Raw genomic sequence first — 15,277 nt, 5'->3', positions numbered from 1 at the left:
AGATTTCCATAGCATGAGCTTCCTAATTTCTTTGTGACAAAAACTGAAGCAGTCAGAGCTTCAGCAGAAGTTGTGCTAGCTTGTTGCTCCTCGGGAGAGATTGGGTGGCAGTTCTGAGCACGCTGCAGCCCAGCCTCACTGGATCAGAGGGTTCTGGCTGCCCTAATTCACTACTTGGTCTGAGTATCCCCTGCAGAAAAGGTCAACTTTTGGGATCAGCTCACCAAGAGTGTGGGAAAATATAGTGCCCCATGCTTCACTCACTGTTCTGTTCCTGTCCATCCTGCATAGAAAAGTGATTTCTAATGCCCCTTGTGAAGATAAATCAGTTTTGATTATCTGAATCTTTGCCTTATCTGTGTAATACAGGTAAGCGTGGATACAGATACAAGCTGGATTTTGGTGTGATACAAAATAAGTGGCCAGTTCAGCTTTCCACCAGCATCTGCTACTTTCCTAATATCAGTCCTTAAAAATTATAGTCTACTTGTTTCTTTGTTTGAGATAATAAATTTTGCTGCACTCTTTCTTTGAAGGGAATAGTCTTTCTGAAGTAGTTATATTATGCCAAAAGGAAGATAAAACAATGTTAAAGAACTGAGAGTCACAGTACGTGCTTTTAACTACTTAAATGGATAATGGACTAATGCGTGATCCTAAAGCTGTAAAATGTTTTGCAAATCACCATGTATCTGTCTTGTCATCAGATTATCAATACAAAATATGGCAGTGTGACTTGCTAGGCCACCTCTGGATGCATATCTTGTGGGTCGCATTTTGGGAAGTCATGACCTAAAATAATACCTACTTGTCAACGATGAAGTATTCTCACTTATGCACTAGATGGGGCTGCAGGATGATTTCTATATTTTTCTTCCTTTCTTTTTTCCTTTTTTTTCCTTTTTCTTTCCTGGCTTTTTTTTTTTTTTTTTTACATAGTTAGATGGACTGGGACCTCACAGTCAAGAAGTTGTATAAATAGCATTCCTGAGGACTTAATATTATTTCTGAATATAATGCATGTGTGTATGAGTGTTTTGGGGTACATAATGTATTCATTACAGATCGTATCTAAGTTTAATAAAGTGAAGTTCAAAATACCAAAAGGTTTGTTTCCCCAAAGTGAAAAACAGAAATAATTTCAAAACAGAAAATGATTAGAATACTTAAAACTTATTTTAAAGAAAAAAAGCTAATGAATAAATAAAAAATCTGTTCAAATCTTCAGGTGGAGACTCATTTGGGGAACATTTTCCTAAAATAATTGAGTTTTTTTTTTTTTTAACAGCTAGCGTTATCACCTGTCTCTCTTGATTTGAAATGAATGAACTGTTTATATGAAACAGATTTGGGGAAAAGATTAACAGGACAGCTGATTTTAGCAATAGAAAAGAACTAATTCTGCTTCTGTAGCTGTGCCTCTCGTTCCGATGCACTCTCCTGCTGTGAGCTAGCAGTCGTTTAGCTTCAGGCATGTTCCTTTCCTGTAGAGTGCTGCACTTGCCAGGGCTCACATTCCCAGCTGCCCTCAGCTTTTTTTACTGTGGGAAGCTGCGAACAGTGGAACTTCTTTCTGACCTTTTACATCATGTAGCTCCTTTTTGCATTGACATCCTTTGCAGGATGTCATTAAGCCATTCATAAGTTAGCAGAGCTGCTGGCTGTTCTGTCCCTCTGTGTGGTTCAGCTGGCTCTCTGCTGCTTTTTGCTCCACTTCAGCTGCCTGGATTAGCTTCAGTTTCCAGTATAAATAATAGTTGTCCTTTCCTGTCTGCACACTCTCAAAAGACGGAAAGAATGGATTGTGAGTGATATTAAATTGTGTGAACATTACAACCTTTCTTTGTGAATGGAGCGTGCCTGACAGAAGCTGGTAGTGTTCTGTTGTAGTCCAGACATAGGTAGGTGTGGAGGTGCAAAGTTCTGCAGCTTCTGCTCACGGTGGCAGACTTGGGCCTAGCGAGCATCTTTGGAATTCATGGATCATTGTGATTTATGAGGCATGTGAGCTGGGTGTTCTGCGATCTGTTTGGGAGTGAATGAGATAAAAAGCTGTGGGATGCTGCAAATTGATTGTGAAAAGTCAGCATAGCCTTTCTCATTCCAGCTGACATATCTTGGACTAAGGCTGATAGGCTGTAGCTGTTCTTCCAAACTGGATATATGTGTGCATGAAATAACACATTGAAGCATAATAGTTTTGCTTTAAATTGGGTGTGATTATTATTGAGCTCTAGTTTTTATTGTTAAATGGACTGTTAGAATCTGAAAGGCTGTGTAAAATCACTGTGCAAAGATGGACTGTGTGACCTGGTTTTGCTGGAACAGCGCTGTTGCTTTTTTCATGAGGCTGTTGTGGTTACAGAAGCCTCTTACAGGATCAAATGACCAGATTTTCCTGTAAAGCAAACTAAAATGTTGCAAATATTTTATAATGCTGTTTTACAGTGCTGTTCAGTCTAGCATTCATTGCTACATGTTCTGCATTCACTCTCATTGCTGCAGTGTCAGAGCATCTTCCAGTAGTGCATCATCCATTGCGACAGACTTTCTTCAAAGAGAGAAATGTGTGAAATGGCATTTACTATTCAGAATTTTATAAATGTGTGTTCAAACCGTGTGCTTGCAAAAGCAGAACAGAAGAAATGCTTTCAGGAAGTTTGTCCTGACAGGAGTTTTTATACATTTAGCCCATTACTGTAAGCAAATACTGATCATACCATAGTGGCTCACGAGCATGAGTCTTGATCCCAAATTTAACTCAGGAGACTTTTGAAAGTAATTTCTGGACCTTAATATAAAATATGTCTGGAAGTACTAAGAGCGTGTCCTTTCAGTTTGGAAGGATGTCTTGTCTGTGTAAAGACTTCTATGTAATGCCCTTCTTTTGAGAAGGATGGAACGGAGGAATGCTGCCCACCATACTTCTTAGCCTTTCTTCACAGTTACTGTAAAGAGAAAGGAAGAAGAAATAGAGAGCATGAAGCATTCGCCTTTTCTCTGATTTCATTGGGGCAGAGCATTTCTAGGAGTTGGAGTGCTGAGTTTCAGCAATGCAAAATTATCATGAAAGTCATTTTCATTCCTTTTGTTATTGGTGATTTTGGTTATTTGGAAAGTACTTGGTGTGATACTATAAATAATAATATATGTACAATATGGCTTCATATATTGTACAGGACAAAAGGTTGGTGTCCTTGATGTGAGCTGAATTCTTGCTTATTGTCAGAGCTTTTCCAGAATCTACTGAAAGCAGGTTTTATCCACTAGAAAGTAATTTGTTTGGTGTTATTACAAAGAAATAAGAACATAGCTCTTTTAAACATAAAGCCACAAGATAATTGTAGTAGGTTGGCTAATATTTTTCAGCATTAGTATACTCCTTTTTGGTACAAGGCTAGAGGAGTGCTTATTGTGAGAAAATGGTTTTGAGAGATCCATCTTGTATTTCAATTGTTGAAATACATCAATACTGAATTTTAGACATTGTTGTGTAAAATTACTGTTTAGATTAAAGAAGAAAAAGTGTTTTGTGTATTCTAAATACAGTGTGCTCCTTCATTTTAGGTGGCCGCCTGGACGCCTACCTGTGCAACCTGGTCTAGGGAGCCTGCTTTGGCAGTGGGGTTGGACTCTATGATCTCTAGAGGTCCCTTCCAGCCCCTACAATTCTGTGATTCTGTGATTTTTGTTTGTGCAGCAATGTGATACTAAATCAGGGCTCATTCTGCAGTCTTCTCTATTGCATGTCTCCCTCTGCAATCCTTAAAACATGCTTGTGTTCAAGGTCTGCAGAACTAGCATTTTGACCTGTGCATTAGGATGTTAGGTTTCCTGCTAATTTACCTTCAACTTCTTTCTCTGTCATACACAGTTCTTTGCACCCTCTTAGATATTGCAGATTATCAACATGTGGCATTTCTAAAATATAAATTAGTACTGCTAACAAAGGGAGATAATAGTGTATGAGCTTTCAGCATGTCAGCGCTTCCCAAGTACATAATAGATAGTGGTTCTTTTACAACAATGGGGGAGAACAGACCCACTGTTCAGGTATTTTGTATTAGTAACTCCTGGGCTGGAGGGAAAAGGCAAAAATAGAAGTTTATCTCCAGCCTAGGGTTTGAAATGTTGACTACAGAGAAGGATTAAATAGAAACTGGATCACAATGACTGATTCGGTATTTTATGCAGACTTTTGTGTACAAAATAGATGCCTTCATGCATGGATGCTCTCTGCATGGCTTCTTTTCTCAGTAAATATTTGCAGAGTATTTGGAAAGCAGCATCCCTTCAGTTAGGCGGGAGAGATGGTGTTCCTATTTAGTCTACTTCAGCTTGATTTCTTGATCCTGCCTTTGGGAAATGAGGGATGAAGGCTTTAACTATTTTAACTTTCATAGACGAGCGTACAAGGTGGTCATTTTGAATACCTAAGTACTGTCTGCTTCTTAAAAAAACACTGCTGATTATTCAGCAAACTGGAAAACAATCACTGAGTATTGCTGCAGACATAGAGATGGTGCATGTTTCATAGCAGAGGCTTTTTATTTTTCCTGTAGATCAGTCTCACTTTTTGCCTTTCCTAATAATATTAAGAAATAATATACGTGCTATATTACACAGGATATACACTATATATTATATATGTCCTATATACATTATATATTGTATCACATGATATGTATTTTATGTGTATTATGAAATAATATAAAATATATGACACAAGTACACAAATAATATATTTATAGATTATTAATACTGAATATTCACATAATTTTTCTCTCATCTGCTGACTATGTTTTTGCAGACCTTTTTTTTTTTTTTTTTTTCCCACTGCTGACAGAACTTGGTAGCCAACTTGGTAGCTTTCTTCTAAGCATTATTTGGCTGAACAAATGAGCAGAGTGAGAGCGATCTCTCTTTGTTTCAGAAGATGCCAGCATGTCTGCTTCAGTTTGCCCTGCCTGTTAAGTCTTCTGTGGTTCTTGTGGTGCACCATAGGCAACGGCACTTCTGCAAAATTTGGTGCACATAATAGGAAATATAGGAAGTTGTTAGTCCCTTGAATGAGAGTGTTTGAGCAGCCTTCTTAGGGCAATTTTCAGTCTTGGTTCACAGATTAGTCTTGGATTCTTTCACACAGGTTGGAGTCTAAAATCCTGATTTTTTTCTTTTTTTTTCTGACACTTTTGCTCAGACTTGTGCTTTTTTTGTATTCTGCTGGGCTATAAAAACATGTTCATAGCTCCATTCAAACCCCTTAGAATCTAGTATTGAATTTTTGCTTGTTATTGACAGTCTTGCAGTTGTGCATGATTTTCTAAACTGCCTCCAGGTACTCTCAGATCTTTAATCAAGGTCTTTAAACTTTTGGTTTAAAGTTTGAGTCTTGATATTGAAAAGCCTCCTGTCTGATGGGATAATGTATTCTTGCAATCAAGCAACATGCTTCTACCAAGAATCTCTACATCTAAATTTTTCAGGTCCATCCTTATAGCTTCTCAGTAAAGGTTTACTGACTTAGTCTTGATTTATTGATCTCTCATTGAGATTTTAATGAAGTCCTATGCTTGTATAGGTGGTAACAAAGTCAATGTTAAATGTATTCTTATCTTCAGGTTATATTTGCAGTTCAAGTATAGCTAAGTGTATCACAGGCTATTTAGAATTTGTTAAATCTTTTTAGTATGTATTCTTTTCTAGGCATAATAGGATGACTGAAGAACTGCATTATTTTTTTCTCCTCCCAGGTGTGAGGCAGCTAGCCCACATATTCATCCTGTTGGGTGGTGTAAAGAACATAAAAGAACTCTTATCACCCCACCAGGTTTGTATCATGCTACATATCTGAAAGATATAAATAATAGCCAGCTAGCAGAATTGTGTCTTACAATAAGCTAGCTGTTACCTCTTCTGAATTTTTTCTCTGTAATTAAGAATTGCTATTACTATTTTTTTTTATTGGACATAAGTTATTGTGAGTAAAGGTACAATAGACATTAGTCATTAACTATGTACATATAGGCTGCTTTAATAGAGATGTCTGTTCACTTAATGTAAGGCTTACATTGTGTAGGTGCTGATAAAAGAGAGGCACACATGCAAGAAATAAAGAGAAAATATTGAAAGAGTAGGAGAATGCTTATAGCAGTAGTAAGGCAAAAGACCTAAAAGAGAAAAACAATAAAACTAGTGTTTGAAATGAAAAAAAAAAAACATAACTGACTTTGAAATATATGTGGGTCTGAAGTTCATATGTGAGGTCCTCATCAGTATTTTCATGCTGATAGCAATGAAGAATTTCAAAAAGAATAATGCATTTTTCAACTCTAAGCATAGGAAATTTTTTTATCCCACAAAATGCAAGTTGGACCAAGTAATTCAACAGCTTGCTGATGAAGCTGAAATCCTAGGAGGGGACTGTACGTTCTGGGTCTGTAGCAGAAACCTGCAATTATTTTATAAATCTGAAGCATAGAACAAAACAAGTGTTATAGAACTAAGTGCTAGGCATTCTGTAAATTATTTTTTTACACAGCAACATTTAATTTTGCTAATATTTCTTTTCTTCAGACTACCCACATGCTAAGCATTTTTCTTGGGAGAAGTATTTGGAAGAAACCAGTTCATTACCTGCACCTGCAAGGGCTTTTAAAGTGGTGAGAAAATGCTTACATTTTTATCATGCTTTTAAGTGCATATGATTAATTAAATAAGGGAATATATGTATGGTGTTCTTATATTTCCCAGTGTATCCAGTTAATTGGTTGCATTATAGGAGGTTTATTTTTGTGCACGTTCACTGTTAGCTATTAGAAATCCTGTAATTATTAATAATAATTGCTATTACTTTATTATTTTAATTGTTACAAATGGAATTAAATGCTACAAAATATTAGTAATTCATGTAATTTGCTATGGGAAATTAGTGCTTAGCTATTAGAAATAATAAGAGCTACTGAGTCATCATATTGTAACTTGAACTCGTGTATTTCTACCCCTACATTTTAAATGGTGCAATAAATACAGTGAGAATGTAAAAATGATTGTAGGAGGTCAGGCTGGTTGCCCATCTAGTCCATTCTCCCACAGTAGCCAAGGGGCAGTTTGTATTTAATAATTTTAGTAAACTTTTTCATCTATGAACCTGTGAATAGGGCATGTGGACAGAATCCCAAGATAGCTCCGAAATTTTTGTGAAGACTATACTTCTATTTTGGCTTTGGACTTGCTACTTTCTTTCAGTGACGTCTATCTTCCCTGTCAGTAGTGAGCTCTTAGGATTCTCAGTGAAGATGTGGAAGACCTCACTGGTAGGAGCAAACATCAGATAGTTGATAGGCCCTAATCTCTTTCTTCAGAGCTTCTCAAATTGGTTTCCTTGAGCTTTTCAGATTAGGGTAACTAATTCTAAATTCTGAACACTTTGCTAAGAACTGGATTACCAAAAGCAGAAATGTCCCTTCCAACCCAAACCGTTCTTTGAGTCTTTGAAAATTGGTTTGAATTTCCTTTTTGTACTTGTATTTGTTGGAGGAGAAGGGCAGATTTGAGAAAAGAAGGCAGGAAGTTTTCTATGGATTTTATACACTATTCGATTGGGTGAGGGTATTTGAGTTTTTCTTCTGTTTCATGTAGTCATTTTTCTTTCCTAGAAACCTTCTCATGGTTTCCAGAAAAACATGAAACTTGAAGTGGTTGACAAGAGAAATCCAGTATTTATCAGAGTAGCAACTATTGTAGATACTGATGACTACAGAATAAAAGTAAGTTTCTCTGTGTTACTCTACCATCTCACTTGAGTTCCTAATTAGCACTTGGAAAACAAAAATCTTATAGTTGTAAAATTAAGCAATAATTGAGCTGTGTCCTGCTAACCTTTTACTTGTCCTTTTCACTTACTAATACGCACATAATTCCTTTGGATGGGGTTGTTCTCTTATCCTCTTAGTTACATTTGCTGACATAGGTAATCAGTAGAATTGAATATGGAAATTACTTGTTGTTTTTTTTATGGATAAATGCCATTTAAAAATTTTTTTTGCTTACCACTGCTCTTAAATTGTTTAATTTTTTTGAGAGAAAAAAAGACAAAATGTCATGCTTAAGTATTAAAGTGTGAACTAAACATGTCCTGCTGTAGGGATTTGAGCCCCATGATGTAAGACACAGTAAACAACCAAATGACACCTCTCTCTTTACTTCACTCAGAGTGAATATGGGTCTAAAATCTAATATATATGTATCTTCTGTGTAACATCCATAGTTTTCTTAAAATGAATTCTCTAATGGAAATAGCATTTCTAGAGATTGCTCAGGGAAACTGATTTAATAGAGAATCTTTTTTATCTAAAATATATTTCTCTCTTTTTTTAATTGTAGGTCCATTTTGATGGCTGGGATAGTATTTATGATTATTGGATGGATGTAGATAGTCCTGATATCCATCCTGCAGGGTGGTGTACAAAAACTGGGCACCCTCTTCAGCCCCCACTGAGTAAGTGAAATTGCATTATAATGTAGAGATGATAAAGGCCTGTGTATCACGCTAATGTTTCCTCTGCCAGTGTTGTCCAAGGAAAGGCAGCAACTAGGATATGCAAAATAATGTAAATGTGACATTTAGTGCAAAATCAACGTAATTTGAAATGTCACTAATTAATCACTTTTTCATAGATAGCTGTAATGACCCTTACTGTAATGGAAGTACAATGTTTGTCTGTATGCATAAGAATTAGAGTCAAAACCTGAAGTATTAACAGGGATCTGTTGCATGAGATCCAGCTCATGCTGCTGTGTTTCTAGACACAGTGAAATCACTGCCCAAACTTTGAACATGATTTTTAACTGAGTGCTCTTTTCTAGGCTTGCATTGTAGATACTTGACTTGTGACTCTGAGGTTTGCACATGTGCTGAGTGTTCCACAGCTGTAACTGAGATCAGAAGGAGCTGTGCTTGGAAAATAAGAAATGCTGAACTCTGAGAAGTTACATGCAAAATAACAGAGATATGGTACACTCAGAGAGTGTGAATTTGTTACGCGAAAGTCTCTGTACTTCAGTTCAGCATTTCTAAAATGTCAAGAAAAATGAAAAAATCCTATCAAGACTGTGATAAGAGTATATTCGTTAGTTTTCTCAGCACTCCAATGGTGCAATGAAGTCTGCCTGTTAGGAAGTTAATTGTTCTGTCTTCAAAGCAGAATCTGAATGGAGTTCCTCAAGTACCAAAGTACAAAGTGAATAATGAGAGTAAAATAAGATGCTGCATAGCTGCTTCTTAAATTGAGATGTTCATCCTGTGTTCTGAATGAAGGAGGAGTCCAGTGGGAAAAAGTATGTGGCCACATAAATAAAAAATGTATCATACAGAAAAAAAAAGGATTAGGTTGTGAAATTTCTATTACCAGTGATTGAAAAAAAAATATTTTAACCTACCTGGGAGTGAAAAATACATAACTTCATTTTGGTGGAGATATTGGAAGAAATAAAACTGCAGATGCCCTTCTCATACGGTACATCATTTCCTCTAGTTGTTGGTGTAGGAACCACTGTTCATCTTTTCTAGTGTGTGATGAGAGGAAGTGATATTTCAATGTAAGTTTAGCTAGAAAAAGGAAAATGGACAATATGACAGAATGGAAAGTAACCATTCTTTAAAATGAGAAGGAACAATTCACTGCGGGAATACAATTAAAATAGTGTGATTACTGAATAATACAGTAAGGCAGTGCTATCTAATGGTGTGGTCCACATCTCCGTCTTTAATAGGAGGAGCTTTGTGTGAGTGCTGTACTTTGCTACCGATATTAGCCTACAGCAGTCATCATAAAAGCTTTATGCTTACAGTATGTATGTATTCAGAGTGTTTTATCTTAAGGTACAGTGAAGTCACCATGATGGATTATGATCTTTCTGATAGTAGTTAGGGAACTAGGAGCCATGTGTTGGCATTGATTTTAATATAATTTCACAGTGATGCAGCACCTTTCTTACACTGTTGCAGCTCTTTAAAATGGCATTTTTAGAGCTTCAATTCATTAAGTGAAAGGAAGACATTTGTTAGGGAGCTAGTTTGTGCAAAACCATAGCATCAGTGTACTGGTTTATTTTGCTTCTAGCACATACCTTCCTATTACATTTTATTTTATTTTTACACTTAACTGACTCTTTACCAGAAAATTCAGGGCTTTTTTTACATATTTGAGGGGAAATTGAGCTTCTCATTTAAGGGTTTACCCAAGTGTAGATATTCATCAGAACAGAGAGGAAAATATCTTATATTTAGATATTTTTGTTTGTTTCAGTAAGTTTTTCCCTGTAATATGCATGTACAAACAGAAATGGAGAAATTGCTATAATTGTTTTGAACATCAATAGATGAATTTTTCAGTTCTACAGTAAGCGATAACACAAATTTTCAATTAAGGATGCTTTTTTTTTCTTTTATGTCTGATTTCACAAATTCCTGCAAGATCCCAACAGAGCCAGTTGTCATTCTGAAGGCAGTAATCAGCTCACAAATGTATGGTCTCACAAATGAGACCTTATGTCTCATTATTGACTAGAGTGAAAATCTTCAAGCTACATGTAGTAGCCTGGTTGTCTAAATCTCCCTATTTTCCCAGAATTTTCCTGCTTATCCAATTTGTTTCTAATTTAAAGTGTCCTACCTTTCTTAGTCATTCCTTGTAAGAAGGCTATTTCATACCTGGGTTGAGAGCAGGTCAACTTAGACAAAAAGATTCCAGTTCTGGTATACTGAGATACAGTGACCAGATAAGCAGGGAATATTTAAGAGAGCAGTAGATGGAGAAAATTGAATAGTGACATCCTGTCTTGTTCTGTGGTCACTTCCATTGCAACTCCTTCCATTTTGTTTGCCTCCTGAACTGTTATTGGTCACTCAGTATGTTTTCATGGAAGAACGTGAGGCCAGTGGCAACCTGGCCTGCATCAGATACAGTGTGGCCAGCAGGACTTGGGAAATGATTGTCCACTTGCGGTCTCACTGGTGAGACCACACCTCAAATATTGTGTTCTGTTTTGGGCCCCTCACTACAGGAAATATGTTGAGTTGTGCGAGTGTGTGCAAAGAGCAACTAAGCTAGTTAAGGTGCCAGAAAACTGGAGTTACGAGGAGCCACTGAGGGAACTGGGATTGTTTAGTCTGGAAGAGTGAAGTCTAAGAGGAGGCCTCTCTACAACTGCCTGAAGGAAGATTGCAGTGAGGAGGTTTTTGGTCTCTTTTCTCAGAGACAAGTGATAACACTTCTAGTATTATTTCCAGCCTTTGTTTTCAACTCTTGTTTACTGGAAAATTTAAGCTAAAAACAGAGAAGATCAGTACCCAACAAATTTCTGTCTTTAGGAACAACAGCGTAGCTTACTTTGTCTGTGCTCTTGCAAAACTACCTGGTTCTGCTTACAGTTATTTAGTAAGAGAGAAATTAGAAGTCATACAGTTCCTCTAAGATTTGCATTCTTTATACAGATGTAGCTCTCCTGTAGAGATTTACTCAGAATAGTTTTATTTCTCCAGTGGAATAGATTGTTTTAATCTCCATCATGCTTTTGCAAAATGCATTTTTTTAAGTACTTTAAAATTACGTTTTGTGCATTTATTTCTTCCTTATGTTTAATACGATCTCTAGTATTCCTGCACATTTATATAAGTTCTAAAATTAGATATGTTTTTTTTAATGTCATATGTAATTTCCCTGACATACAGGTCCCTTGGAGTTAGTGGAAGCTTTAGAGCATGGTGGGTGTCCCACAGCAGGATGTAAAGGAGTTGGGCATGTTAAAAGAGCAAGACATATCGGCCATCATAGGTATGTGCTGTGAAACTGATTTTATTCAATTTAGTAATGTCTGCGTGCATTTTTTTTAATTGCTGTTCACAAGAAAACTGATCCTGTCTGGAAAAAAAAAATAATAAATTTTGTAAAACTAAATATGAAATGATTGCAGTTGCCATGGTGAGCATGCTGAAATAAACATTAGCAATCTGTAACTTCATTTCACCAGGGCATGCCAAGATAAGGTTTTTCAAAGATCATTTATTTTTGTCACTATTGATAGATTCTTCTAATCTGTATATTTTTCCTATGAAGATTCCTTGGCTTGCTGATTGGTTTGCAAAAGGATATAGACAGATATGTATAAAGCAATAACTTTTGAAACAAGGTCACTAATGTTTTTTATCACTTGGATGTTCTGTTCTGCTCAGCAGCGGTAAAGATTTGCTTGTTGGCTTGAAAAAATACTAAAAAGAAAATTCTGATTCACACATTCCCAAATTACAGCCCAAACAACTTTCTGTTTATACTGAGTGTTTCTAAAGATCATTTTGTTGAACACTTGAAGTGTAATATGGAAATGTGAACATCCCAGGCTCTCCTGCAGGAGAGTTGACCTAGGGAAAGCAGTTGTGTGGGAGAATGGAGTGATGCATGAACAGACAGGGACATGGGAATACTCACTAAGCCAAAATTCTACAATTTTTTAAATGTTTATTGTATGAGATTAATCTTGAATATTTCAGTAATGGAAATACAATTAATGTAATATGTTGAGAATTGAATATCATAAACAGCATCAAACAGCCTTTTCACAAATCAGTTTCCAAAAATTTTCTTGGAATTTTTTCCATTGAACAGTCATAGGATCCACTAATGTACGTCACTTTGTGCTTTCTGCTCTACTGTCACTAGAGGATGGCTCTTCGGTAATTTGCATATATTTTCCAAGAATATTAATAAACTATCGTGACCCAAGAGATAGTGCTACAATCTTTTGACATTTTTGGTGGCAGAATTACATCCTGTTGGTGAGAATTAGGCTGCAAGGTTTTGATGGCATATCAGCACTGGTTCAGATTATTCTCACTTTTTTCCTGATATCTTTTTCTGTTCATGTTCTTTTTTCTTCTTCTTTTTTTGTTTGTTTTTTGTTTTTTGTTTTTCCTTTTGAAAGGCTTTGTTCATCTTAGTAGGATAACTGCTTAAATAATCTAATCAGTACTTAAGAGGTACTTGAACTTTTTTTAAGACTTGCTGAAAAATCTTCCTGGTTGCTTAGCTGAAATTCATTTCATATTCCACTAGAGTGAATCTTGTATAGTTTATTAATGTGTCTGATCTGTAAGGCAATAACTTCCAATTCAGGGTATTATTTTCCTTAACATGTGCTATCTCAATTATTTGTAATCATATGAACATAACCACCATAACTTAAAAAAAAAAAAAAAAAAAAAAAAAAAAAAGGGAAGAAACTTCCATGAATGTGCCAGAAAAAGATTTCATTTGTGATCTTCTCTCTGAATACATGTTGACATTAAAACTTCTAATGTTTCACAGCAAAAGGATGAGTAAGAGAGGTATGTCTAGTTAGTTCTTGTATTCTTTGCTTTTATAGCTATATTTTCCATGCTGTTTAAAGATATTATACTTACTCATCCTGAATACTGAGAAATGGCAATCTATTGTGTTTTTTACTACAGTCTTAGCAATCCTGTTATTTACATATGAACTGATAGTTCGAAGAGATAAAATATAACCAAAGGGATTTTGTTGATTGTAAACGAAATTTGCTGTTTCATAGCAAATAAATTAGCACCATAAATATCTTATAATACAGTTTATTTAGTTTGCTCTCTGTGTTGATATTTTTGTGGATTTTCTTTTCTTGAGCAATTAGGAGGAAAATCATGAATTTGTTGTTTATCTGGAGTCTACAGATTTGAGGGTCCAGGTCACCCCAAAAATTCTACAATTGTACAATTACTTTTACTTTACTACTTGAAATAACAAAGACATTTTGAAATCGATGTAATTATCCACATCAGGTTCAAGTCCCTCAGCTCTCTTATCTTGGCAACTCTGAAATGTATTTAACCATCTTTTTTTTCGTGATGAGGTGTGTCTATCTACAGCATAAATATCTGTGTGCATAAGAGATGATAATTTAAAATGCTAAACAGTTCTGAAATCATGAGAGCTTCTTCCTTAGGAAGCAGATAAATGCCTAGGTGATTGATTAATATAGTGGGAAAAAAACATTTATTTTTTTGAAAAGTTGATGTTAATAAGGACTGGCTATCTATCACCAGTTGATCTAGTTTTGATTTTCTGGGCACTTGAAACAGAGACTGGTGTGCTCTGGTAGCACCATGCAGATTACCTGCATATTTATGATTAGATTGTATATTGTATGCTTTCTAATATTTAATGCATTCAATGAGTCTGAGCTGTAATGAAAAACACTTGGCTGTAAACAGGTCATTCATGTTTTGGGTTAACTCTCCTTGACTAAGGATCAAGTCCGCTTCACCCAACAGTTCTCAATCGCATGACTTTCAGGAAATTAGAATGGGAAAAAAATATTAATTTGTAGTTCATAATTAAGATCATGCACATTGCTGAAGAACACAAGTTAAAATTTGTGTGGTACTATTTTCATACTAGTGACTTTATACTGTAGTAACTGGAAGCTTGCTCCTACCGTCAAATAAAGATGATGAGAAATAAACAATATGCTGAACTGCTTAGGGAGCATTAGGGAGCAAAATGTAAGCTTGGAGGGCATTTTATTGAAACATCATCTGTTATGTGGAAGTGAACTGAATGTGTCACGATGGAGACCGTGTTCTCAGAAAATTGTTGTGCAGAAGCACTGGAAGCCTCGGTTCACCAGGATATTCCATCTATTTGTTCAGCATCTGCTGAAGTAAATCTCCTCTGATACTTTTGCCAGTCTCCAGTTTCATTTTCTTTTATGTTAAGGGTGTTATCTCCAGCCGAATAGGTTTTAAGCTACTGTTGACTTTTTGCTAAAAAAAGGATGCATTGATGGTAGACATAAGTTGTAAGTTGTGGTAGAGAGCATTTGTATCATTTGTTACATGTTAAAAATATCTTCGTAAAGTCAACTGAAGTAAAGACATCACTAAGTAAAAGTAAAAAAAAAGCTCAAAGAAAAATTTTCTTTAATTAAAAAAAAATCCAAGTAAGACAATATTCATGAATAGTTTTGCAGCTATTTCATGCGAGTACTAGTGATACATAACTTGGATAGTGGTTCTACAGGTGGGAAGTGAGAACAGAGTTTCTTCTGCTGCTTTCTGTGCTTCTTGGGCAGTCAGCAGGTCACACCATGCACACTACTTGTCAGAAACAATCAGTGCATTCTTTCCTTTTTTTCTTTATTGATCATTCCTGATTCCACAAGAAGAGAGGCTTTTTTTAATGTCAGGTTTTTACTCAGCTTATGC

At 35.8% G+C, this 15,277-nt stretch overlaps 1 protein-coding gene across 9 annotated transcripts in view; it reads left to right on the top strand.

The window, feature by feature from the left end:
- Positions 1 to 15,277, top strand: part of L3MBTL3 (L3MBTL3, histone methyl-lysine binding protein) — a 73,625-nt gene that overhangs the window by 43,311 nt on the left and 15,037 nt on the right. For all 9 annotated transcript variants that reach the window (XM_021390946.1, XM_021390944.1, XM_021390953.1 and 6 more), the window contains 5 exons: positions 5,754 to 5,830; positions 6,577 to 6,662; positions 7,659 to 7,769; positions 8,386 to 8,500; positions 11,735 to 11,837. In XM_021390946.1, the coding sequence (XP_021246621.1) occupies positions 5,754 to 5,830; positions 6,577 to 6,662; positions 7,659 to 7,769; positions 8,386 to 8,500; positions 11,735 to 11,837 (492 nt within the window). The remainder of the gene's footprint in view (positions 1 to 5,753; positions 5,831 to 6,576; positions 6,663 to 7,658; positions 7,770 to 8,385; positions 8,501 to 11,734; positions 11,838 to 15,277) is intronic.

Source organism: Numida meleagris, chromosome 3 (assembly GCF_002078875.1).
Source record: "Numida meleagris isolate 19003 breed g44 Domestic line chromosome 3, NumMel1.0, whole genome shotgun sequence".
Lineage (NCBI taxonomy): Eukaryota > Metazoa > Chordata > Aves > Galliformes > Numididae > Numida > Numida meleagris.
This window is presented reverse-complemented; position numbering and strand designations above follow the sequence as displayed.